General features: G+C 41.5%; 1 protein-coding gene across 2 annotated transcripts in view; it reads right to left on the reverse strand.

Annotated features, from left to right (window-relative positions):
* Positions 1-24745, reverse strand: part of COMMD10 (COMM domain containing 10) — a 151232-nt gene that overhangs the window by 13521 nt on the left and 112966 nt on the right. Inside the window, exons 6-8 of one of the 2 annotated variants that reach the window (XM_068667779.1) lie at positions 15583-15682; positions 7373-7442; positions 460-4104 (exon numbers count right to left, since the gene is read on the reverse strand). In XM_068667779.1, coding sequence (XP_068523880.1) covers positions 7390-7442; positions 15583-15682 — 153 coding nt within the window. In that variant the 3' untranslated portion in view covers positions 460-4104; positions 7373-7389. Of the gene's footprint in view, positions 1-459; positions 4105-7372; positions 7443-15582; positions 15683-24745 lie in introns of those variants that run through there. The other variant, XM_068667777.1, reaches the window with a different exon arrangement.

Raw genomic sequence — 24745 nt, forward strand, 5'->3', positions numbered from 1 at the left:
AAAGATGAGTGGAAGTGCCTGATTGCTTAAAGTACAGTACAAGTAGCACTAGGCTCTGATATAGCAATTCCTGTCTGAGACAATTTAGCTTTTGATCTCTGGATGCAGTTAGTTGCTAACTACGCAGACGTTCATGGAGGAGAAAACAATCACAAGCAATTTTAGAAGTGAGATGCTTGATGCTTAATCTTGCACCTGTCCTAAGAACTGAAATGGGCTTTTCTTAGCCTGCATCATGCTGCACAGAGCTGCAGATCAACTACAGGCAAAACATTTCAAATGTCAAATAGATGCAAATACACTGCTCGCTCTCATGATAAAAAAGGGAAAGTCACCAGGATAAAAACAATAAGCTGTTGCAACCAATATATTCTCATTAACAGCATTCTTCATGTCTCAGATAATAAGGCAATAAATCATATACAAAATAATTGAAAAAAGCAGCTACATTCATTGTTAATCTTGGCTTTTTTTTTTTTTTTTTTTTTTTTTTCACATAGATAGTACAAGGACAGCAGAGAGCTGAGTATCCCTTCGTCAGGGAGAGAAGCAGTAATGTTTTCAGACAGGGAAGGGAGGAAGCTAAGACAGGACAGTGCCTACCACTAGCTTGCTTCCATTCTCCTGAGTGTAAAAGCAGTGTGCAGCTGGCTCCCCGAGCCCGCTTCTCCTTCAGCATCCTCGATGCATGGGGGCAGTGTGGGGAGAAGCGGATCCTCCCTGCTTCAGATCTGACCGCCAGCTTGCCCACTGAGTCACGGTGGGGTGTTTTTAGCAAATGCTCTGCAATGACTCAAGCTGTCTTTCATTTTTCATTACTGAGCTAAGAGATTGCAAGTTTGTATATGTAGTCACTTCTCCCATGGCAGCCCCAACACAGAATTTCATTTTGGTGCGGTGAGCTATTTCAGCATCTCTTCACAGTCAGCACTAGCTGTGGTTATCTTGAATAACATGGTTGTAAACATTGCCACCATTTGCTTGTACCACCTTCTCCTGGACACGGAGGAAGATGCTGAACATCAGGCCCAGGACTGGTGCTTGTGGGACCTCCTGACAGATAAGGTGACCATTCCTTCCAACCCTATCTTTTCTGGGGTTAACCTACTAGAGAGTAATCTCTCCTGTTCCATAATAAATGTGGTTTTTAGGAGCCTTTCTTGCTCTTTGAAGGCTGTCTTGAAAGCCACATAGCCCAGATAAATAAAATCATTAAATTCTTCAAAGAGTTATTGTGGCTGTCAGGTCTGATCCTCCTCCCAACACCCGTGCTCCTTCTCAAAACTCCAGCCATATCTGTGACCACGACAAAGGAAAGCCTTGACTGACCAGGAGCACCCAGGATCTCCCCTGAAGCCCTGTTCAAAGCCTGGTGTAGCATTTCCATTTCCATCCCTCTGAAACCAGAGCTGATTGTAGTGCCAGATTACACACGGTTTGTAATTCAGAAATTTCTTATTTGTGTTTTTTTTTTTTTTTTTTTTTTTTTCAGGACTCCTGGGTAAACACCATCTGGTGCTGAGAATTTGTTAATGTTTGGTTTTATCAATTTGTTCTAACATGCCTTTTCCTGACACCTCCATTGGAGGAGGCTCCTTAGGCTCACTCCCTGCTCACAGCGCCTCTGTTGTGAACACCATGGCAAAGCCTTTGCTCAGCTCTTCTGCAGTGTCCTCATGTTCCACCAGTGGATCTTTTCATGTGGGGCTCATTTACTGGCCCCACCAGCTCCTGATCAGGCTCTGTGGACTGTGGGCTCGTGCGGCACAGCAAAACTAATCCCTTTAATATTTATACATCAAGATAAATTTTAAATGCATTTTAATTTTAAATACATGCTGCTAAGTTTACTATGAACATTTCAGATGGAAAACACCAAATGTGATCTTGGTACACATCCAAACACAAATGTGAATTCTTTTGAGTATTTCCCAAACAGGAGCAATTTTTATCTTAGGGATCTACCAAAAGTAACTGATAACCAGCCCACAAACACATTGTATAGCCTCCAGTCACATTAAATTTTTGCACTGGCTGAGATGAATGCAGTCTGGGATAGCACCTTTTGCTGTGTTAAATGTTCCATTCAATCCCCAAAAGTACTCAACAGGAGAAAGAGAAACAAAATACCAGATGACCTGTGCCTAGCCAGGCATAGTGCTTTTACAGCCCCAGTTTCTGTGAAGAGTTGTTAAGAAGATTTATGGGAAGTTGCTCATGAAAATTCATAACTAGTGTTTCAGTACTGCAAGGTAAAATATTTATTAAAAACAGTGGATTGAAGAGAAAAGCTCATCCCTGTGATCAATTTGTCATATACAAAATAAGCAAGAAAGGTGAATGCCTAACATTTACTCACAAGCCCAAGTTAAGCCCTCAAAAAAAGAGAACCAGAAGATAAGGGGCAGTAGTTTCCAGACCGCTGAAAGAGAAGGGAGCGGGTCTGGTGTGAATGAGAGGGAGATGAGAAGAATGATTTATAAGTGTGATGATTAATCTTTCGCTTTATGTGGGAACAGGCCTGGGCATTTGATTAAATACCCAAGGCAGGAGAACAACATCTAATAACGTAAAATCTTGTTTTGCAATTGCTTCCAAGCTCTCATTCTTTCTTCCCCAAAACTGATTTGAATTTCAGATTATTGAGGTTTTGATTTTGTTTGTTTGTTGTTTCTTTTTTTTTTTTTCCCACCCTAAATTAAAGCCAACATCTCTGGAATAAATATAAGTGTGAAGGTGTGGACAGAGTTTCATTTACTACCCAGCATTGCTTCTCTGTCTTCATTGCTTCTCCTCTTCTTCTGGTTCAGGAGGCAAGGAAAGCAATCACAACAGTGAAGAACACGCTCTTGGTTCTGGGGCAAAAGACCATAACAGGCAAATTAATTGGGATGCTCTTTGGAGCTGAAATATATCACTGTGTATTCATCAGCACTGGGCATGACGACACATAAGGAACATTACTCACATAGACGTGGTTAGGGTAATAAACCAGCAACTCATGTCTGGGAACATAAAGCGATCCTGGAAGGTTCATCTGTCAGACTTCCCTGGCACTTGGGGTGAAGGGATGGGGGGAGGAACATAAGAAGACATGAAACAGCATAGCTTCACGTGGGAAGATAATGCCATCACACAGCTCTGAAGGGCGGAGACAGATATTTAAAATTCTTTTTCATTAAAGAGCATTTTTAGATGCTTAGCTATTGCCTTTCACCTCTCTGTTTTCTGGATATTGCTTTAATGAATATGTATATTCCTGAATATTTTATTTATATACGTTCATTCCTTCTTCATCACAATTCTTCCCTGTTACTAAGTGACGAGGCTGTGCTGTTGCTATGTTTTCTCCCTCAGTAATCCTTCTCATTTCATGCTGCCATTCTTCTCCCTGTACAAATAGGCCTCAGCCAACAATCAGGAGAAATGACTGGCTTTGTTTCAAAGTCCCAGATTTTAATTGTGTTATTAATTGTGCAAGCTATGCTGAGTTCACAGGTGTGTGGCCCTCTGAGACTTCGTTACGCTTGCTGCACAGCGAGCTGCAGCCTCCCTGACTGCTGCCATGCCAAAGGCAACTGAACCAAACCAAACCAAATCAGAGAGATGAGCAATCTGCCAGCTTTGACAGGACAAGGCACCCAACCAGAAGCTTTCACCCAAAAACATATCCATCCACAGGCACATAGCCCAAAGTCACACCATGAGACCATGCTCAAAGCCAGGCATCTTCCTGGGGCCCACCTGAGATCTCACACACAAAAATAACAAAGACCAGCAAGACATTACACATTCAAAACCAACCCAAATCCATTGCACTGGAAGAACACATGGACCTAAGCTGTTTGCTGGAGAGGAGAAAGACAAGGAAGGAGAGGGAGAAGGAGAAAATGAGGGAGGTGAGGCCAGTCTGCCAGGCCTGCAGGGCTCTGTGAAGGAATGGGAATTTCAGAGAAGTGTGGATTTTAAAGCCAGAAGAGACCACGCTTATCATCTAGAGTGATCCTCCAAATATTCCTGGGAATTGCACTTCACCCAGTAATTCCTGCACCAGATTTGTTTATGCGTTTGCAAACGATGTTGACCTTGATACCATAATGCAATCTGCAAAAGAGAAGCAAAACACAGTTCCTTATTTATGAAAGCTTACTCTGTAGTATCAATCAATTTATTTTTTACTAATACTTTCACACTTATTTCTCACACATCTTAAATTCTCGTTAAGGGCAACCACTGCTTTCATTTAAAATATAAGCAATACCCTGCATTCTGCAACAATAATAGAAAAAAAAAAAAAGAAAAAAAAAAAAAAGACACAGAAAAGAGGCCCACTTCTTTGCCCTCCTGCTACAATTCTAAAAGCAGGTGGTCTGCTCTTTTAAAATTGCTCTAAGAGAATAGCTTTGTCAGCCAGCATCCTGATCTGAGCCAATTTTTTCCCATTGATTTGCAGACCCCTTAAAATGCATGCTCCTAATCCTGTTGTAAACATGGACACGACAGATACCATCCTGGTGGATACATCTCCAGCAACAACATTCACTACAGCTGCTAGAGGCACGCTGGATCAAGGCTCATCTCCGTGATCCCACAACATAATCCCAGGTTTTCACAAGCAGTAAGCTGTTTTGTATCCTAGCCCAACAGCCAGCTCACTAAAACAGCAGAGCTTCTTTCCCTAAGCTCCCTTGCGGTCCTGTTATTTCTCCATGCCTGATAAAGATTGGCTCGCTGCTGGTCACCCTTCTCCCCCCATCCCCCTCTTTGGTTTCCCCACCAAGACATACTGTGCAAGAGCTTTCAGGCCCTAATTGCCCTAGTTTAGCATGGATAGCAATTAATTTTAGTAGGAAAAATACAGAGCCAACATTCACTGATGCAGACATAGAGATTTCCAGTGTGGAAACAACAAATTCGTCTTGTTCCCTTTGAAGTCTGATTCCTGGCATGTTTAATTTAAAATGAATATATCTCCTGCTGAGTGGATAGTCGGCTTGAAATTTGGACTGAAGTGGTGTCAAGCTGCTGTGCGGTAATAAGTGGCACATTTGCCTCAGCTTCCTTTCAAAAGGTATTTATTTTTGGTCTGAGAACTCTGAAGTTAATTTGAATAGGGCTGCCAGACCAATGAGCTCTCAGTAATGTAAAGATTGTTTTGCTTGAAAAATACATTAAATATAGGTATTTATCAATGAAGCAGCAATGGAGCATAGTCACTGTGGTACTTAAAATTGTGCAGCCTTTCACTTTTCTTTCAAGCTGAAGAATGCTTCAGGTTTTGGTAGTTTTCCTCTCAAATACACCCTGTATTTTATGTTTTCACTAAGACATAATGCATTAAGTTCAACTGGCATTGTTTTTTGAGAAAAGCACCAATTATTGTCCAGGATAAAGCAATAATTTTACAGCATTTTTAGCAAAGAAATAAAAGCCTAATGAGCTATTTCTCAGCTTCAGTTTTGCCCATACAAATATGATGTGTTTATTTCATATTCACCAGGCTTTGCCACCAGGCTCATTATTGAGGTATAATAGCACCTATCAAGAATAATAAGAGCAAATACGGAGAGTGGTCAATTCAGATGTAATATTCAGCCCTATAGAGATCTCTGAAGATAATCTGCCAGGAAAAAATACAATTAGCTTTTGACAGAAGCACTTGCATGAAATAGTTTATAGAAAATAAAAATTAAAAAAAAAAAATCACTAACTAAACCTTAATATCTTTACCAATGACGAAATGACAGTTACTAGTGACCTAATGGTATGAATATTTAATTAGGCCTAATAAAATGCATAGTCAAGACCAATACCAGGTCTTTATTTATTTATTTATTTATTTATTTATTTTTACGTATCTGTTTGTTTGTTTGTTTATTTATTTATTTAAATTTATTTATTTGTTTATTTGGTATTTCACTTTGGTCACAAAGGGAAGTTGGAGCTAGCTTCCTCTTTCCAGGTAATCCACATTGCCAGATTAGTGCACAAAATATATTTTAAAGAAGTTTTAATATTTCTTCCTAAGGAACAGTAAAATCCCCTGGATAGATGTAAGTCCCTTCCAAAGGGCAGCACTTTGAGCTATGCCTACAGGGAAGCAGAACACCTTTTTTTCCAGTTGCTGTTACCAGCAGCCTTGCCCTATCCTGCTTTGGGGCCTCATTTGGAAAAATTCCACAGGGCACCAGTCCATGATTTCTTTTTTTTTTTTTTTTTTTTTTCCTGGAGCATCCCATAGAAATAATGGTATGCTCGTGCCAACCTCTCCCCAAAACAAAGCCAGATGTTTCAGGATGGATTTTAGCAGGGGAAGCGAGACCTGAGCTGAGCCAGGAAGGGGCTCAGACTGCCATGGCCCAGCTGCGGTCTGGGCCCTGCAGCCTGGACCAGGTGCCATGGGTCAAGGCTGGTGGGATGGGGGAGCCTGGAAGTACGAGAGCTAACCCAGCACTGGCATTGCACCTCTGCCTTACAGGCACTTTGGAGGCACTGCTCAGACACCTGCTGTGGCCTTATCTGGGCCATGTTCAGACATGGTCCACCAGGAGCTCCCCAGCCCAGCTCTGCCTGAATGGTGCGGAGGTCTCCTCCAACAGGACTGTTGCCCAGCTGCTGTGAGTGAATTTGTGCCACCAGGAGAGTTGCCATCACAGAACAGGGTATCTGCACCCAGCCTGAGCTGGCTAAGTTTTGCCTGACACCGCTAATGACTTTCCTGCCTCCCATAACTCCTGTCTGGAGCAGTTTGAGTCCAGATGGAGGTTGCCCAAAGGTGAGGGACTGCTGCAGCAACGAGGTGCTATCAGAGTGTGAATGGATGGCAGAAACCAGTGAGGAGAGCTGATTGTCTTACCAGAACACATGCTACAAAAGATAGCAATAAAACTTCCACCATGTGCATCGCAAAAGTTGCAACAATATTTTTAACAGCAACCTGTGCTCTTCGGTGGGCACACTGTGCAGGAACACATGCCAGCAAGTCTGTACCATTTGGACTGGGGTAACAAGTCCAGCTTTGTTTCAGTTTGTGGTCCAGGCTGATCACAGCTGCTTGCTCCCTGGACAGACCCCAGCTGCTTGCTCCCTGGACAGACCCCTTCCACTCTCTCAGTCTGCCCCAAAGTCACAAACGCAGTCCCAGAGCCTCCCTCTCTGAACACCTGAGAGAATCCTCCGTGCAAGCAAATTCACTTTTTAGAGAACACAAAGAAGATGTAGGTTCATCCCAATCAGGGATGTGCAGGGATGGGTCATGAGGGGAAGATATTCACAGTACCAGAGGCGATGTCTGCCCCACGTAGACTAACCAGCTGTGCTTGAGGATTGACTTCCAGTTTGGAAGGGTTAGCAAATGGTAAATGGTCCTTACCTGAAATACACCAGAGATTAGCAGTCAGGTCCCTGGCAGTTATCTTCCCATGTCTGGACAGCTGTTACTCCTGGGGGAGAAAATGCACGCCTTTCCTCAAAACAGTCATCTGTTTCCAGGGGTGAGAAATTACAGCGAAGCTCTGCATTGAAAATTGACTGCAAATGCAGCACCTTCTCACATAGCCACCCCGCTCGCTCTGTGAATTGTCACATCTGCTGACTTCAGGTGACTGAAATAGAATCTTACTATCTTTTACTTCTTAGCCTCATAAAACCAGCACCACTGAGAGAGGAAAACAAAAACAAAACAAAACAAAACAAACAAACAAACAAAAACAGCATAATAAAAGTGGAATGTTTTCCTCATTTCATCAGCTTTCACAACATTTTCTTTACCAGGGACAATGCAAGGACAATGAGAAATCACAGCTTCACATACAGATCCCAAGTGATTATGAAACACAATAAATATGGACACATTGACTTAATTTTTTTTTTCCAATATTATTTTTCAGAGCTGAGCTCTGCTCTAACATATGACAAAATTAGTTCCTGAAGATCGCATTTTTGCAGCAGCACAGGTATTTTTAGCATCTGAAGCAGACTCTGGAACCACCATCTGAAAAAAATGCTGTGAGGTACATGAAAACCATCACACCACGTACTCCAGATGTTGCCTCTGCACTTGGGCTACCAAGGGATCTTTTCATTTTTCTGATCTGCTGGGGAATATATCAAATAATTTTTAGTAGCATGGTTCCTTCCTACCATTCAGAAGTCTTGGATCAAACCTATATTGAAGGAAGAGCTATTTATGGAATAACAGACACCACCGCATCCAGCTTTCAATTCAGGGGCTTTCACACAACAGAAGAAGAGAAGAAGTCCTGGGGAACTGAGGTACCAGAATGTCACTGTTGTTACATAGCAGAGTCGAGGCACCTTCTCCATCCATGTAGATGCTCTGGGTTCAGTGTACGTGCCCTGGCTGCAGAAGCACTACACTCTGTTTGCTGCTTGTATTTGTGTGGTATAACAAGGGAAAAAGCACGTAGACGACAGAAGATAATTTTGTGCTGTGCAAAGAAGTATTGTGAAGAAAGCCCAGTGAGCATATAAATCCCTGCCTGGTCAATTATGAAGATACATCTCTATCTACCATTACTACCCAGAGGAGGGACATCCAACTAGCTGGCAGTTTTGCTACAGCAGTAGCTGCAAGGCATGCCAATAGCTCTAATTACTAAAAACCTCATTGTGGTGATGAAATCTGTGGTTTCTCTTCACCTTCAGGGACAGCCAGGGATACTGATTTGAAGCCAGAACCTTCATCCTCATGGAGACATGTGCCATTGAAGGAAACCAGATTACTCAATCAGCCCCCTGATTAATATGGGTCTAAGACAGGTCCCCTCCAACTCCTCAAATGCCCAGAACTCAAACTTGAGATGCTAGTCACCTAAAGGCCTAAAAACTGTCTCAAAAACCATTACAGCTTTTTTTTTTTTTTTTTTTTTTCCAGACTCATCACCTAGGGGAAATTACCTCCAAATCCCCAAACAAGGAATCAGCATAGCTGCTGCTGGCACCAGGGCAGAACCAGCACAGCAGAATAAGCCGAGCTGGCTCCTGCTCCCATCCCTGTGTCAGGCCTTGTGCTTGATGAGGCTGACTGCAGCCACTGCCAGCCAGCTTCCCTGTGGTTCCCAGAGGTACTTGGTGGGGAGGGTGAAAGAGAAATGAATTGTCCTCTCACTGCTGCTTTGCCCTCCCCTGGCTACGCACCTTGAAAGCAGAGAGAAAGGAAGCAGATGTTGAAATGAGCCCTGATGAACCCTGAGGAGATGCACCCCAGCGTCTCTACGGGGTGCTCCACTTGCACAGGCCTCAGGGAGGGCTCTCCCTGTCCCCCTTCCAGTGGGAAAGCAACCAGTAACTTCCAGTAAATCCATTCAGTGGGTTGTATTTCCAGAGTACTGCCAGCAGTGCAACACATCCTCTGCCCATGTTCCAGGTCAGAGGGTCTGAGAAGTGGTCCATGGCCTCCCAAGGGCACTTACCTACTTGCCCGACATGACCAGCAACCAGCTGAGCTCCTGAAGAATAAATCACTGTTATGGATGTTGGAGACTGAACAGCAAAACCACAGCCACTGATGCTGACACCTAGTTTTTGAGATTTGGAGAGAACTGTTCCCAAAGTGTTCCTTTTCCTTAACATACTGTGGACTTATTCAAGGGCATTTGAAATAAAACTCTGCATGCACAGAATTTTCACTGAGAAGCTTTACTCTTTTTTTTTTTTTTCACTGCTTTACAAAGAGTCAGGTTCTTTGTGATGTTTGTGAATTCATTTCTTTTTTTTAGGATAATGAAGGTCATATCTCTGGGAGAGCACTCATTCTGCTCTCCTTTCATCCTCACACAGAGGCAGGCGGGAGAGGTAAGGTGCAGAACCGACAGAAACTGGAGAAAGATAGCACTGAAGCAGTGCTGTAGCGATAACGTGGTGAACGGTGTGAGGGCTAGTTTGTTGGTTTGTACCGGTCAATGTCACTGAAACAGTGTGAGCTGCATTAGCTGGGGAGTGGACCTTTTCACTACAGAGCTCTCCCAGCCTGTGGCTGCCAGAGGACAAAAGAGCAGACTGGTTATATACCTTCCTGGGTGACTGTTTCCAAATATTTCCAAACAATTTTAATGTTCCTTTCTCGCTTGTCAGGGTTACATTTCCTCGGATAGGGTTTCTATAATAGGTTTCTAGCATCCTTTTGCATATCCTCAAAATGGCCCGTAACGTTACAGATAGCTCTAATTTTGCATAGTTTAAAACAGTCATAAGTACAGAGCTGTTATATCCTGTGCATCTTGCCTTAAGGCACAACGTAAATGAAAGTGGAGCTAAGAATAGGGCCTCGTGTCTCAGCTGAGGGGAGAAGCGTGTGCCTGCCTACATAAAGAGAAGTAGGTTATGTTTGGAATAGCAAGATACTTTTTTTTTTTTTCCTTCAGAAGAAAAAAATGGAGTGTCAAAAGTATGAACTTCAGCAGAGCTGATCTATTCTCCCTGTCTCGTTCCTGAACAGGTAAACTATAGATATATATATACAAAAAACAGACAGACATAAAATTCCCAAAGGAAAATCTTGTCTTGTTTAAGACATAATGAATTCATTCTTCAGAGACCATGGAGTCTGACTGTTTTTAAGCTCTGTAATGTCAGTCGAATAATTATCTCACAAAATGTGTTTGTGTAGGTGAGGTCCCTCTGGTTTGGTTGCTTTCCTGCTATGAAATAGAAAGCTGCTAACCCCTTGAAAAAAATACAGGGGAGTCAGAAAACATCAAGTTTGTATAAACACTGCTTTCCACTTGTGTTCTTCATTTAAGTATTAGTGATAAAACAACCTAGAAATAATGCCTCTGTGTGACACAGGCTTCTCTCCCAGTTGTATTTCCAGACGACCAGAGTGAAACATTAAAAGAAAGAAAATTAAACATGCTGCCAAACAGCTGAGTGTTAAATATGTCATTAACTGGAAATCTTATGCTGAAGTGAAATGCCCACATATTTTCAGAAAAATACCCCAATCAAACACTTTTATTTTATTTTATTTTAAAGTTAATTAAAAATTGAGTATTAATTCAGTTGCAGAGTTGCTACGTCATTAACTTGATTAGATATTTTCAGATGTAGAATATTTTATATTTAGGAGATAAAATCTGGCAGCATGGCCAAGTGGATATGGAACTGGATTAAGAATTAATCCGCTAATTGGCTGGGCAATTGGGCAAAGAACATAATCCCTCTGCATGCCTCATTTTTCTTCGTCTTTAGTACAGAGTTTTTGTGCTTTCGACTTTCACAAAGTGCTTTGATATACACAGATAAAAGGTTTATATTAGCTATTATAGATGAATACTGAAATGCCATAAAAGCATTGCTTAATGAAATATTGATTTAAAAAATATCAAGTGGGACTGGCTCCCTGCCTTATATATTGAGGAAACGCCGATGAACTGGGGGTATCACATCAGTCTCCTCGGAGAGGACTCACCACTCTGAAAGATGTAGCAGGCAGGAGCGGTGATATGGCTTTGCTCAGCTGAACAGCCAAGCCTAAATGGCCACTGAAGGGACACCCATGGGCGTCTGAGCTTATGGGAAGATCCCCTGTGACTTACTTTGGTGCCTTTGGGCTGGACTTTTTAAGTGGAAATGAAGGTAAAGGTAAAGACATCATTTCACCCCTTGCAAAACGCTTCCAACCTCATGCTCCACCTCTTTCAGCAGAAAGTGGTCTGGACCCAGGCAGGTGGTGGTAGCTTTTAAAGATTAGTAGCAAAGCAGGCTGCATGGAATCAGAGGGACCAGGGATGAGAGGAGGCAGAAAGGGTTTCTGCTAACTAAATTAGGGAATCAACAGAAAGCCGTCGGAGCTTACATTTGCAGAGACATTTACAAGATCCCACAAACACCTACAGCTTAATGCACGGTTGGTATTTTAGGTGACAGTGGTATGCTGAAGCTTTCAGATAGCACAGTAAGAAAGTTTTTTAACTGTAAGGGCAATCTGACAATAGCCCTGTAATTGATACTGTATCATAAGAAGTGCTTAAAAATAGGTTGGAAAGCTATCTAGGGGATCTGGGAGGTGGCAAACCATGTGTATATGATACAATGGGTTAAACTAAGTAACGCAATCTTTCTGCCCTCACAGTTATGAAACATGATGCCTTTCCTTTTATATCCATATATTTCATTATTGCATTTTTCTCTTGCCATTACGCATTTTTCCAAATGCCTTTTTTTCTTTCCTCTTTCTTTATGCCATTCTGTGCACCAGATGGCACCGACATAAAATTGACCACAACCGTGTTTCCCAAAGCTACCGTACACGCTGCCGAAAAGTTTTCCGTTCTAACTCAGCTTGGCTTCACTGCCAGGAAATCATTGGGAAGAGTGGCAAGGGACAAGCAGAGCTGACTCAGATCTTAAGCCCTAAGTCTGCCTCTGCCAGCACGTCACAGGTCACAAAGCCAGAGAGCCTCACCATGTTGCTCATCCATCAGAACAACAGGGACATGCAACACTGCGCTCTCACCTTTCCTCTTTTTCTAACCTGGCACTGAAGCCCCCAAGATCTGCAGTTTCTGAAAGGAAATCTTGCTGTGGAGAGGTCTGTGGCACAGCACAGCTGCGGGCATTCACACCGTGCTGAAGCTACAGACCAGCCCCTGGATTAGGGCTTCAGCAAGCCCAGCAAAGCTCTGACAATCCCCCGACCAGACTCCAGTGCAGCCAGGTATTTTATCACAGGTGTGGTTTTTAAGTATGTCAGTAATCTCACTGAAATCTGCAGGGCTATTCACATCTCTCTGTTTAGGCATTTCCTGTAAGTACTTTGCTGAATCTGTCCCTGGGAGCTTATTGACTTTTTTCCTTTCTTTCTTTTTTTTTTTTTTTAACTGTGTTTAGACTGCTTACCCCACACAACAGTTTGCCAAAGTCTAATTAACAACCCCACTGCCACTTACGTGACCCAGAAGCACAGTTTAAAGCACAGATGGAAGCAAAGACAGATCAAGTAAATAAAGATAAAAGCTCCCAAAGGATGAAAGTCAGATAACCTTGTATCAAATGCTTATGCCATGAGTAGCCTGGTTGGCTTCCATGAGACCCTTGGAAGAGCAAGGTGATATTAGTGGGAATTGGGGTATTGGAGTTCAGCACTTAGCAGCAAAAAGCACAGCAAGATGTGAAAACACAAAATGAGGAAAACAGTAAGCAAGCAGCAAAAGTCTGGCACAGCCCAAACTACAGAGCCCACCTGTGACAGATTTAATGGGAGCCCATAGAAAAGCAGCATGACTGAGCTCATAACCTCCTGCACCTGGGAACACATGCCCTGTGCTCAGCCTTCTGCATCCTCCGTGCATGGTACATTAAGAGGAGCAATTCAGTACAGCAGAAATAATAAAAGGAGAAAAAAAAAAAAACAAAACCACACACTACCACCACCAACAACAAAAAAACATTTACTGCTTTATGGCTGGGGGGGATGGGGAAATCTTTCATCCATCTAATCTGCAGCAAGACATTTCTGGCTTTTTGTTGGTGTCAGGGAGAGAACTGCAAGCTCAGAACAGCCCAAGGTGCACTAATTCATGTTCCTCTACCCTTTTGGGACACCCCACATAGAGTACAAGAGCCGCTGTTAAAAGGAAATTAAGCCCGGCAAAGAGGAATGTAGGGTTCAATTTTGCCTTTCCTCCTGGGAGCAGGAGTAAAGCTCTCTGTACCCATGACTGCTCTGTGCCAGCAGTTTTTCTAGGTTAGCCAGGTCTGTGATCCCACAACAGCAGACAATACAGTGGCATAAATCAAAAACACCTCCACAGAAATCATTTAAAGGGATGATCTAAAAATAGACTGAGTTCTCACCCAGGACTTCAGTTTTGCCAGTGATAGTGGCTTTGATGTGCCTTCTTCAGGCACTGTGCTAAATTCATACAGTCATCTCATTTTAGAGAGTGGGAAAATTAATCCTTATTTTAGCACCGTCACTTCAGAGAACGTACACCAAGGAGGAATCAGCCCATTAAAATAGACTTGAACTCAAGTCAGAGAGGTGAAAGTCTAATGCTTTATGAGTATCCATTAAGTACCTAGTAAAAATGCAGAGTATTCCAGATTTTATCCGTCTGATTTTATAGATACCCAAGTAATGGAGACAAATCTGAAAGCTGGATCTATTAAACTCTTCATATAAAAACAAAAGCTGGGAATCAGCAAAAAGCTGAAAAGTGTGAAAAGTTTCACTTCACTTCCTTTTTTTTTTCCCACTGTATCTTCTCTCCCACTATCACTTCAGTGATTCAAATTCTACTCCACCATCTGTTCTGAAAAGAAACAAATGGAGTGCGTCTAATTTCTGGAAATTCTGAAATAACCTGGGTAATCCGGTTTCAGCAAGGAATCTGAGTACAAGTCGACTTTCAGATCTTCATATTATACAAGAAAATGCACCTGAGACTGGGTCAAAAGAATACTTACAGAACAGAATGCAAGCACAGCAACAAAGTAAATACAGACACAAAAATGTATTTATCTCTTCATTGCATTTCTCCACCTAACCTGCCCATTACCTCGAGTGACAGAGTACTGTGTCATTTAAGTTACCAGTCCACGTAACAAACCCAAAGGACACACATAGCAAAGTTACCCATGAAATTTCCCCTAAAGCTCTGGATTAAAACCTACTAACTGACTATCAAATCTGTAATCTAATTTAGCAGACTTGAAACCATGTTTTTAACCTTGTCAGCTGCCCATGAGTTATACAGCACGAAGAGCATCCCTTCCCCTTGATGTCCAAGGCAGCTGTACATCATCTTTTCACTGTGATGTGTGAAGGAGATGACAGATGAGCCTCCTCCATGTTCCTGTTCAGTGCTGAGGGATGCGATATTAATGACAATGCACATCAGCCTCTTTCCAGGAAAAATTGTAGGTTTGGGGTTTTTGATTTATTTATTTTTTTAATAGACTGAAGAAAAACTGCATTTAAGAAGAATTCAGGCACTTTTTCATTTGCATTCCTAACTTAGATGTCCTCATAACAGCCTGTAGTTTTAGACACAGCTAACAGTCAGATAAGAGTAACAAGAAACTGAGCTGTTGTTTCTCCCATTAAAGATAAGCATAAATACTTAAGCAAGCACTCTATAAAGATTGTTGGTTAAATGTACAGTGACTAAGTAGATATCACAGCATGGAGTCTTCACTTCCAAATATCATATCTGCTGAACATTAACAGTCTTACCTTACAATAGTTTATAAAAAGTCAGGCAATTAAAGCAGGTAACTGCCTTTCTGTTTCCCTCTGTAGGAGAGCTTGTTCTGTCAGCCCATGAGGCTGAAAATTAACTTCTGGTGGGCCATTTGATCATTTCTACTGGATATTTCTCTTTGGACTTAAAGGTTTCAGATATGCAATTTTTAAGTCACTATATAGGGTGGGCCACATCTAGTGTGCAGATAGATATGCAAGCACAGCCAGTGTAAGTCTGAAATTGCAAGCTTTTTGCTCCAAGTGCATCAGCAGATGGCCAGCATACACCTTAGTTTTTCTTTGCTGTATGTGTAGGATCTGGACAAGAAATTATGACAGTGCTAGTTCTAGAGATTAATGGATATAGGACTCACCTGAACAGTGAGCTTGGTGGCAGCTCCTAGCACAGCATTGTCTTGATGAATGGCGCTCAGATGAAGTTTGGTAGTCAGAGCCCTTCCTTCTGCCACTTTCCTTTGGGAAGGGTGACAAATTAGAAAGTGATCGAACTGCAAAACACAATTATTCCAGCATTGCTCACAAGACAGTAGTACTCAAAGGCCCCTTTCAGAATCAGGACTGCTTTGCTCTGTTGTACAGGCAATCCTACCCCAAAAGTTAGGAAAGCAAGTCCCATACATAAACTGAGAAGGGTAAGATAAAGTCAAGTGCAAATAAAAACTGCTCCACCCTGAATCCTGTTTAAGTGAGCTTTATAAGAAAAGAAAATGGAAAGGATTTTTAAATGCTTTAAAAAATACTTGAAGGAGGGTTACATGTCCCTCAGACGATGAAGAGATGAAGACAGCAGCGGGAAGGAGGGCAATGCAAGTGACTTCTGCTAAGTTTTAAATGGCAAACCATTTGTCACCAATGGTCACCAAAAATGGTGATCATAAACCACTCTTTCTGATAAAACAGTATTTGAGATTCAACAACAATACCTTCCAGTCTGCCAAGAGTAAACAGACTACCTCATCACAGCACAGGAAACAATTTCACAAAAGGGTTTTATTAGGTGCAATTAATGGACCACATCTTCATGGCCCACTGCAGCACTATGCAGAGCTACCTTCACCTGCCTCAGTAGTGTTTCTATTTTGCTCGGTCTAGGCTAAATAACTGCTGAGAAGCAAAACACACCTGCCAGAGTAGTAGGCTGCTCTTACAGCTACTTCAGCATCTCAGATAGCCCACAACTCTCTACGCATCATTGCTTCAAGATGCCTGAGTTCACATTTTCCACTTTGATTTGCCACGGAACTTTCCTTTGGATTCCTCTCCTCAGGAAGTCCTGGTGTGACAGCGATCCAGCTCACCTAATTGGGATAAGAATGGATGCAAATGACATAATCAATGCTAGAAAAATTGATCCTTCTAAACCCAATGGAGCAAATCTGAACCAAAACTGAATTGAGGTGTCATCCTTTTAGGATTTATCTTTTAACTATGTAAATTCTCAGGTTTAGTCTACTTTATTTTTTTAAATACCACTAGATGCTATTCAAGAAGAGGCATGATTATAGAACAAAAGTCTTATGAAATTTCAGACTGGGCATTAGGAAAAAAATCCGTACCATGAGGGTGGTCAGACACAGGAACAGGCTTCTTAGAGAGAGGGGTTGTGCCCCATGCCTATCAGTGTTCAAGAGACATTTGGAGAATGATCTCAATAACATGCTTTAGCTTTTGGTTAGTGCTCAAAAGGTCAGGTGGTTAAACTTGATGTCCTGTGAAGGTCCCTTCCAAATTAATTATTCTATTCTAGTCTTCTATCCAGCTCAATATCCAGAAGCCAACCTGCTAGGTCAATTTCCTCTGAAAAAAATATCTACATTAAAAAAATAAAATGCAAGAAAGCAAACAAACACTTTGTTTCCCTTTCAATTTAGACTCTATTTTATCTAATGAGGCAGACACTGAAGCTGTACTTTGCATATCTGGCTTTTATGGATCAAAGAACAAATATTGCCTTGCATGCAGATTTTATTACTGTCAGGGAACAGTTTCTCGTGTTCTTTTTTGCTTATATTACTAGACACCACTGTCACATACCGACTTTAAAGGTTTTTACAATGTGTTAAGATAGGCCCACAGTTGAAGCTTGATGGAATTCAAAGTAGGAAATAATTTTTCATCTGCTTCTTTCCTCTGCTGACCATTTGACTTTCTTGATCCAACAAGGGATGTGAGTGAGTACTAACTCTATTTAAACTGACGTAATGCCTTTAAAATGAGTGTTAAAAGAGTCAGGAGGTAAAATCCTGTAATAGTTTAGTTCTCTGTCCAATTTATTAGCTTTCTGTCACCATTTTAGAGATGGCCGGACTCCTGCAACACTACAATTCTTTTCTCTACGCTTTATATACACAACATCTGAAAAATAACTTGATAGCACCTTGGTGATGGTGAGGTCCTCTCAAATAGATGTTCCATGTCTTCCAACCTCCAACTCTATGCTTAACTTCAAATCAGCAACAGACCCTAGGGACTAATGTTATGAATACCTACCATTAGAAAATAAGTAAAAAAACTATTTAAGTGATCACCTGAAGAAAATATCTGTCCTTGAATAATACAAACTTAGATCTTTTCCAAAGTACTTTCAAACCCTCTTTATGTATAAAAGTTATCCCTCTTGAACGTCCCACCAGATGGATGCTTCTTGCATATCCTATACAACTTCATCAACAAGGCCAGTTTCTATACATTTGTGAGCTCTCAGTACCTAGGTTATGGTTATAAATTCAACTCAAATTGAGCTACATTCACCTTCGTGTTTTGATTTTTTTTCAGACTCCTGTAAGGAGTCCAAAAATCTTTGAGACTGAATCTTGAGTTCAAGCAACCTTTAGTGTCTTTTTTTTTATGAGAAACTACGTAACACTTTATTACATTTTATAACTTTTATAACCTGAAGATGTCTCTCAGGGAAAAGGTGAATTAAGAGGTATTTTTATTTTTACTAGGCAGCACATCTAAAGGCATTCATCTTTAATAGAACTCCAGTATAAGAGAGATATAGTAGGGCAACAGCTATGGTCTAACGCCTGATACTTGCAATCTTGCAGAATAAGAGCAACCTTCTCAGCAATCCAACTAAAAGCTAAGAATGAATGTTGAGTAAATACTAATGCTTAAAAAGCACCAGTTATGATGTCTAGATGGCTGAAAAAAACAGATAGGAGAAATAGTTGTGTGAATAAAAGAACGTGTGCTTCCCTCCTCCTGTGCTGCTCCCCAGACAAGGAAAGAACTCCAAGAGTGGAGATTAACACACACCTCAGATAAAGCAGTGCATCCCGATTAGCATGTTGATGCTTACGTGTATTTACAGTACAGAAGTGGATAACTGGGAAAACATAGAGAAGGATAGCCTATAATTTTTATACCCAGAAATCTGTCACACTGAGCTTTCCTGAAAAATAATTCTGCTAGAAAATAAGAACTATCTATGTAAATGAGTAATGTGAGAACAAGACAAGGTGAAGATACAATAAACTCAGGGCTGGCATACAGGATGTACTAAATTATATGTCTTGAGTGAGAGAAATGAAGTGCCGGCAGCTCTTTGTGGGGACAGAGAACTAGCAGGTGTCACAGATGGATCTGAGAAATGGTAACTCTGAAAACAGATCTACCTACCAGGTAAACAAAGGGTTTTAGCCAGGGTTGTACTGCAGTCCATTTACTGGACAGAATGATACTGGAAGGAGCTGCGACATCATCCACTTGCTCAGCTCACTCCTTTTCAGGGCAGCCTAACCTCCAAACCAGCTCCTGAAGCACCAGAAACAGCTCATCCACCACACAGCATGGGGCAGCATATTCAAAGCATGTAACTTTGAGGCTGAAGTTACCCTTCCTGTTACAGATACCTATATGGTAAGGTGAATATGGAAACTGGTACTTACAGAGTGAAATCAACAAAAAATAATAATATGGGAGGGAAGATTAACTATGAAGAGTGGATCAGGCTAAGAGGGAAAAAGCTGATAAAGTCAGACCTGACCGGATGGGGAATAAACTACTGAAGTGCTCTGAAAAATTTGTAATTGAATGAGTCATCCATTTCCAAATACCAAAACGGCTGTGTCCAAAAAGCAGTTCATTAAGTGTCAGGTAAACACTGAGATCACTGAGCTTTTCTAACATTCTCATAGGGACAAACTGACCGTAAATGTGCTAAATTCTTCCGCCAGTGGTTAATTCAATACAGATGCATCTCACTGGAGAAAGACAAAATATGAGGATGCATCTGTGTGTGTGGCTGCCCATAGCCCAGAGTTCTCCCAGCCTGGATATTGGTGAAATGGAGCGACATAAAGAGTGAACAGGCTTTGTCTGGGTGATATTCAGTGCCCCAAGGAAAATATCTACTTTAAGCTTTGAGTAGCAGGACTATAAAATGCTACCTGTTTGGGACATTAGGGGAATATAACTGGAAAAAAATGAATTTAGTAAGACCAAACCTTAGCTCTCCTGAGAAAAGATGTGAATATGCTCACATTTGACATTTTGGTGTTAGGTAAAGACAAGGTTTGAGGTAGCTCCTACAAAACACTTCCATCCATTGTACCCACAAAACCAGCTCGTTTTTGGAAGGAGGAATGATGAGAGCAATCTCTGGGTTCAGCTGAGATACTAACAAGAGATGACACTAACCAATGATTTGCTAAAGTGAGGAAGACAATAAAAGATCTGGGCTAAGCCAGAACATGCAAAACTGGAATCAAAGGTCTGAATGGAGGAGTTAAGGACTGAAGTGCTGGGTTGTAGGCAGCTAGTTGGGAGTGATGGCAAAGCATCCCTTTGTGGGAGCAAGGATATGCTCCCCTTTAGAAACTGGAGATGAACTGCATGAAAGATTGATCTCTTGGACTGGCGGCTTAAGTAATGTGCATCAAGGCAAACTACTGAGGCAATACAACTTTGTCCCATGCACAGCTACACCAGTAGGTAGGTAAATATGGACTGGGCCAGACCAGGGTTCAATACTGCTTGACAGCACAGTAGTAAAAGCAGTAATCCAGGTATACATATCAGGGCTTTACAGTTTTATTTGGCAGCTTTTCAAAGAAGCCTTGTATTTTTCAACTCATTCTTGTTGTTGCCTACATTACAGAGATTATTTTGATCCTGAACCAGAGCAGTGTGAAGCCCTCTGTCACTGAATGCTATGTATTACCTAACGCACAACAGGGAGCAGAGCACTTTGCATAATACTTGAAGCACTCACACTGCAAGCGGGACAGCTAGGGAAGAACCTGAGATCCATCAGTCAGTGGATACGAAAGAGTAAGCATCTGGAGATACTTACAACAAACTTTTCAGCAGGGCATCAGTCTTCGTTGTCTTACAAGCCAAACACAGTACAGCATGGAAACACCAGTATTAAAACGTACATTTTTCTGAAAAGTTGAAGGCCCTACTGTAGTGAATGTGCAGTCAAAAGGATTATCCCAGTGCATTGTCCAGTTAAGGTAACTGTCTACGATGTCTGAAGCACCAGAATGTACTGATTTCTCAATAATTCTCCTTAGAATTATTAGATCAGAATTTCTCTCATAACTGTCTCAGCTCTAGAAAATTCCCTCTAGAAAATTAAGTCATTCACATTTCTGAGTGACAGTCTTTGTTTCATTCAAAGCAACAAGAAAATATTTTCAGGTTTTATATTTGGAATAGACAGACTCTCTGGAATATGTGCAGAGGCTACTTGTTAGTCTGCTATACTGCTATCAGATCTTTCACAGCATATTCCATGAGAGCATTTCTCTTCAGTTCTGCATGTTTTTGATAATATGGAATTATTTGTATCATAAAACTGAAGATGTTCTGTACTCTTATCTTTTGCTGATAAAAAACGTATCAGTCTTGCAAGCTCAGCAGCTAGCATTTACATATATCTCAGTTTTGATCATGAACCATATCTTTTAGCAGGAAATTAAAATCCCTTGTGGAATAGTATCAAATCCATGCTTACAAAACACATCAGTGAAAAGCATTGCTGATGTCTCTTCAGAGGATTTAACTTGACTGTGTCACATTAATCACCTCTGAGGTAAAGGAATGACTCATAATTGTTCTCCATTACCTTCTGTTTGCTTTTTCAGCATTGCAAAAATGCCCAGGCCAGGACTACGGATCATAAATCTCACAGGAGTTGCAGACAAAACTCTGAGTGGTTTTTACTATCCTGTGTTACATCCTGGCCTTTTTCTTCTGCTTATAAAAATCTTGTTGAAATATACGCATCTTCTTAAGCACCATGTTTCCAACTCAATCCTAGGGCCAGTTCTGTTCAACGTTTTTATCAATGATGTGGATGCAGGACTGGAGTGCATCCCTTGCAAGCTTGCTGATGACACTAAACAGAGGTGCTGCTGACTCCCTGGAGGGACAGGAGGCCTTGCAGAGGGATGCAGACAGACTGGAGCAGTGGAGCACTGGGTGATTAACAACCTGCAGTTCAACAAGGGAAAATGCTGGGTGCTGCCCTGGGATGGAGCAGTGCCGGGCACAGGCACAGACCGGGAGGAGAGTGGCTGGGGAGCAGCCCTGCAGAAAGGGGCCTGGGGGTGCTGGTGGCAGCAGGCTCAGTGCAAGCCTGCAGCGTGCCCTGGCAGCCTGGAGGGCAAACCCCACCGAGGGGTGCGTTAAACACAGCACAGCCAGATGGTCCAGAGAGGTGATCCTCCTGCTGTACTGAGCTTTGGTGCAGCCTCACCTTGAATACTGTGTGCAGTTCTGGGCTCCACAACATAAAAAGGGTGTTGAGATCCTTCAGAGCATCCAGAGGTGGGCAACAAAGCTGGCAAAAGGCTGTAGGGCATGGTCTGTGAGGAGAGGCTGAGGACACTTTGCTCATCTAGTCTGGAGAAAAGGAGGCCAAGAGGTGACCTTGCTACTCTCTGCAGCTTCCTGAAGAGGGAGGTGCTGGTCTCTGCTCCCTGGTGAGCAATGAAAGGACAAGAGAGAACAGCACACAGCTGCACCAGGGGATGTTCAGACAGGGCATGAGGAAACATTTTTGCACCGTGAGGGTGGTCAGACTTCCTAGAGGGGTGGTTGGTGCCCCAAGCCTGTCTGTATTCAAGGGACATTTGGATAATGCCCTCAATAACATGCTTTAACTTTTGGGTAGACCTGAAGTGGTCAGGCAGCTGGATTCAATGATCTTTGAACGTCCCTTCCAACTATTATATTCCTGTTCCTTTGGACATGATGCTTGTATCAGTCCTTATAGGCAAGTTCATCTATAGGGCTGTTGCACACTCTTTAGGATAACCTCACATGTGTTTGCTTTTCAGTGAAGTAACTGAAAACTACTGCGTATTAATACCCAAATAAACAGACTGTATTTGCGGTTAATGGAAAGTTATTTATTTATTTGTTTATTTCTGCTAGGTAATACAGTGCAACGTCTATAAAGAAAAAGTGTAAGTGACCATTTAAAGAAACAAGGGAAACATCCATTTCTTAAGAGGAATGATTTTCTAATGAAGGTTGATTAGAAATTAACTTAATATGTCCAAGGACATTTCATCAATGTTTTTTCATGCTAGAAATCTGACTATTATTATTATTATTAATTATATATAATTAAGTAATAATAGTAGTAGTAAGATATTATTTTTATTATTGAACAGGCTTTTCTGTATCTTACTGGTGTCTGGTCTTCTCTATTATTTGGCTGGTTTATTTAGTCACTTCCCCATACCAACAGTTCTGATCCTGGATGTCATCATGATGAACAGGGCAATTTTAAACACTATAAACTGTTTGAGAATGGTGTTTTACTGGCTTTAAGATCCTTACTGAGTCTTTCAGAAGTACACACCAAGAGAACTCCAGTTCTCCCCTTTCAGAATCTTTGCCAGAAAAATGATCTTCTGATCCTCTTAAAAAATGGAGAGGGTACATCTTACAAATGGGAAAAGAACACAATAAAATGTTAATTACAACTCAACAGTGCAGGGCAGTTTGTGTGCAAAAATAGTTAGGTCAAGATGCAGAGTGAGCCAGGGCAAAAGCAATAAAAGGTAGAATCTGTCAACAAACAGAACAAAGGAGAAGCCCGCAAATTTGGAGGAAGGTTTTCTAGAAACCTAAGGGAGCACCAGAACTCTAGTTCATAATTTAGCCTGATGCATCCTTCTTACAGGGGTTTTAGAAAAATCCTCAGAGACCATGTTCATAAAAATCTGATGGCCTGAAGACTAGAGGTTAGAGGAAAGCAGGTGCATTTTTCAGATTATTCATAACAACTTGCATCTTCGGGAGAGCCACTGTCCTGTCAGTCACTGGGACTGGAGGAGCCTTTGGAGCTCTCCAAAGGCTGGCCCAGTGGACTTCCCCAAGCAGATTCTCCAATATATTTCCCTACATTACAGAGTGATAATCTGTATTTTGAAATTAAAGAAAAGCACGTTTTCTTCCTGCATATTGCAATATATTCAATTTCAAGTTGGTTAATCTCATCTTTGGAAATCAATTTCAAACTTATTTTTTTCCACTCAACATGTTCCTTGAAGTGTTGCAGGTTGTCAGAGTCATATTTTTCTGTCCTTTCTCATGCTCATAACTATCAGAAGGTTACAGTTGATTTACCACAGAACTTTGTTCCAAAACTGGGGAAAAGATCGGCTTTCAAACAGGGTCATTTCAAGGGAAAAAGGATGATACAAAGAATGATGAACAAAAATCTTACATCTGTGCCTGGTCACCAAGCCGTCAGAAAGACTTCATCAAACCAAAGGATATTATCCAATGCTTTTTACCAATGCTAGTACAGAGTACAGAGTATTTGTTGAATGTATGTATTGACATTCAAGAGGTAGAGAAGATTGCTGTACAAGTGATATGAAGGTCTCTTGTATCTCTTTACGGAAGAGACATCACTAGTTTATCTGGACACTGACAGAGCTCTGATGTGCTGGATTTTCAAGGAAGGAACTATTATTTTTTAGCTAACGCAGAAGTAGGCTAACACTGCAGTTGAAGGCACTATCTGATTTGAAACTCCTGAACTCACTTGACTGAAGATGGTTATGATGAAGGGCTACTCTGACAAATAAGAAGCACAGTCATATCTTCAGCCCGGGTTTGATTTAGGAAGAGCTATGAAATGTAGAATGAGGTTCCAAGTTCATGCTTTCTGACCTTGCACAGTGGAATAAGGTTGATTAATAGGAAATTTCCTTTCTTGCAACATGCTGAAATCATTATACCATAGGGATATGACCTTTTTGCTCAGATACCCTTACACATTCATATTCAGGCCCTCCTGGAAGGACTTCAAGGGTAGATTTTATTCATCTAACATAGCAGTTAAACCGTGAACTTTGCTCCAGGCACCAGAGCGAACTCCACCTTTGGCTTCTCTTTCATATTGACCATTTCACCTAAATATTCATTTAAATCTGTCTGGTCCCAGGTGGAAGGCTGATCTTAAAACTTGCAAATTTCAGTGATGAAAAAGATATTCAGCAATCTAAAACTAAATCTGTCAACCCTGATTTATTTTATTTATTT

Source organism: Anas acuta, chromosome Z, assembly GCF_963932015.1.
Source record: "Anas acuta chromosome Z, bAnaAcu1.1, whole genome shotgun sequence".
NCBI classification, from domain to species: domain Eukaryota; kingdom Metazoa; phylum Chordata; class Aves; order Anseriformes; family Anatidae; genus Anas; species Anas acuta.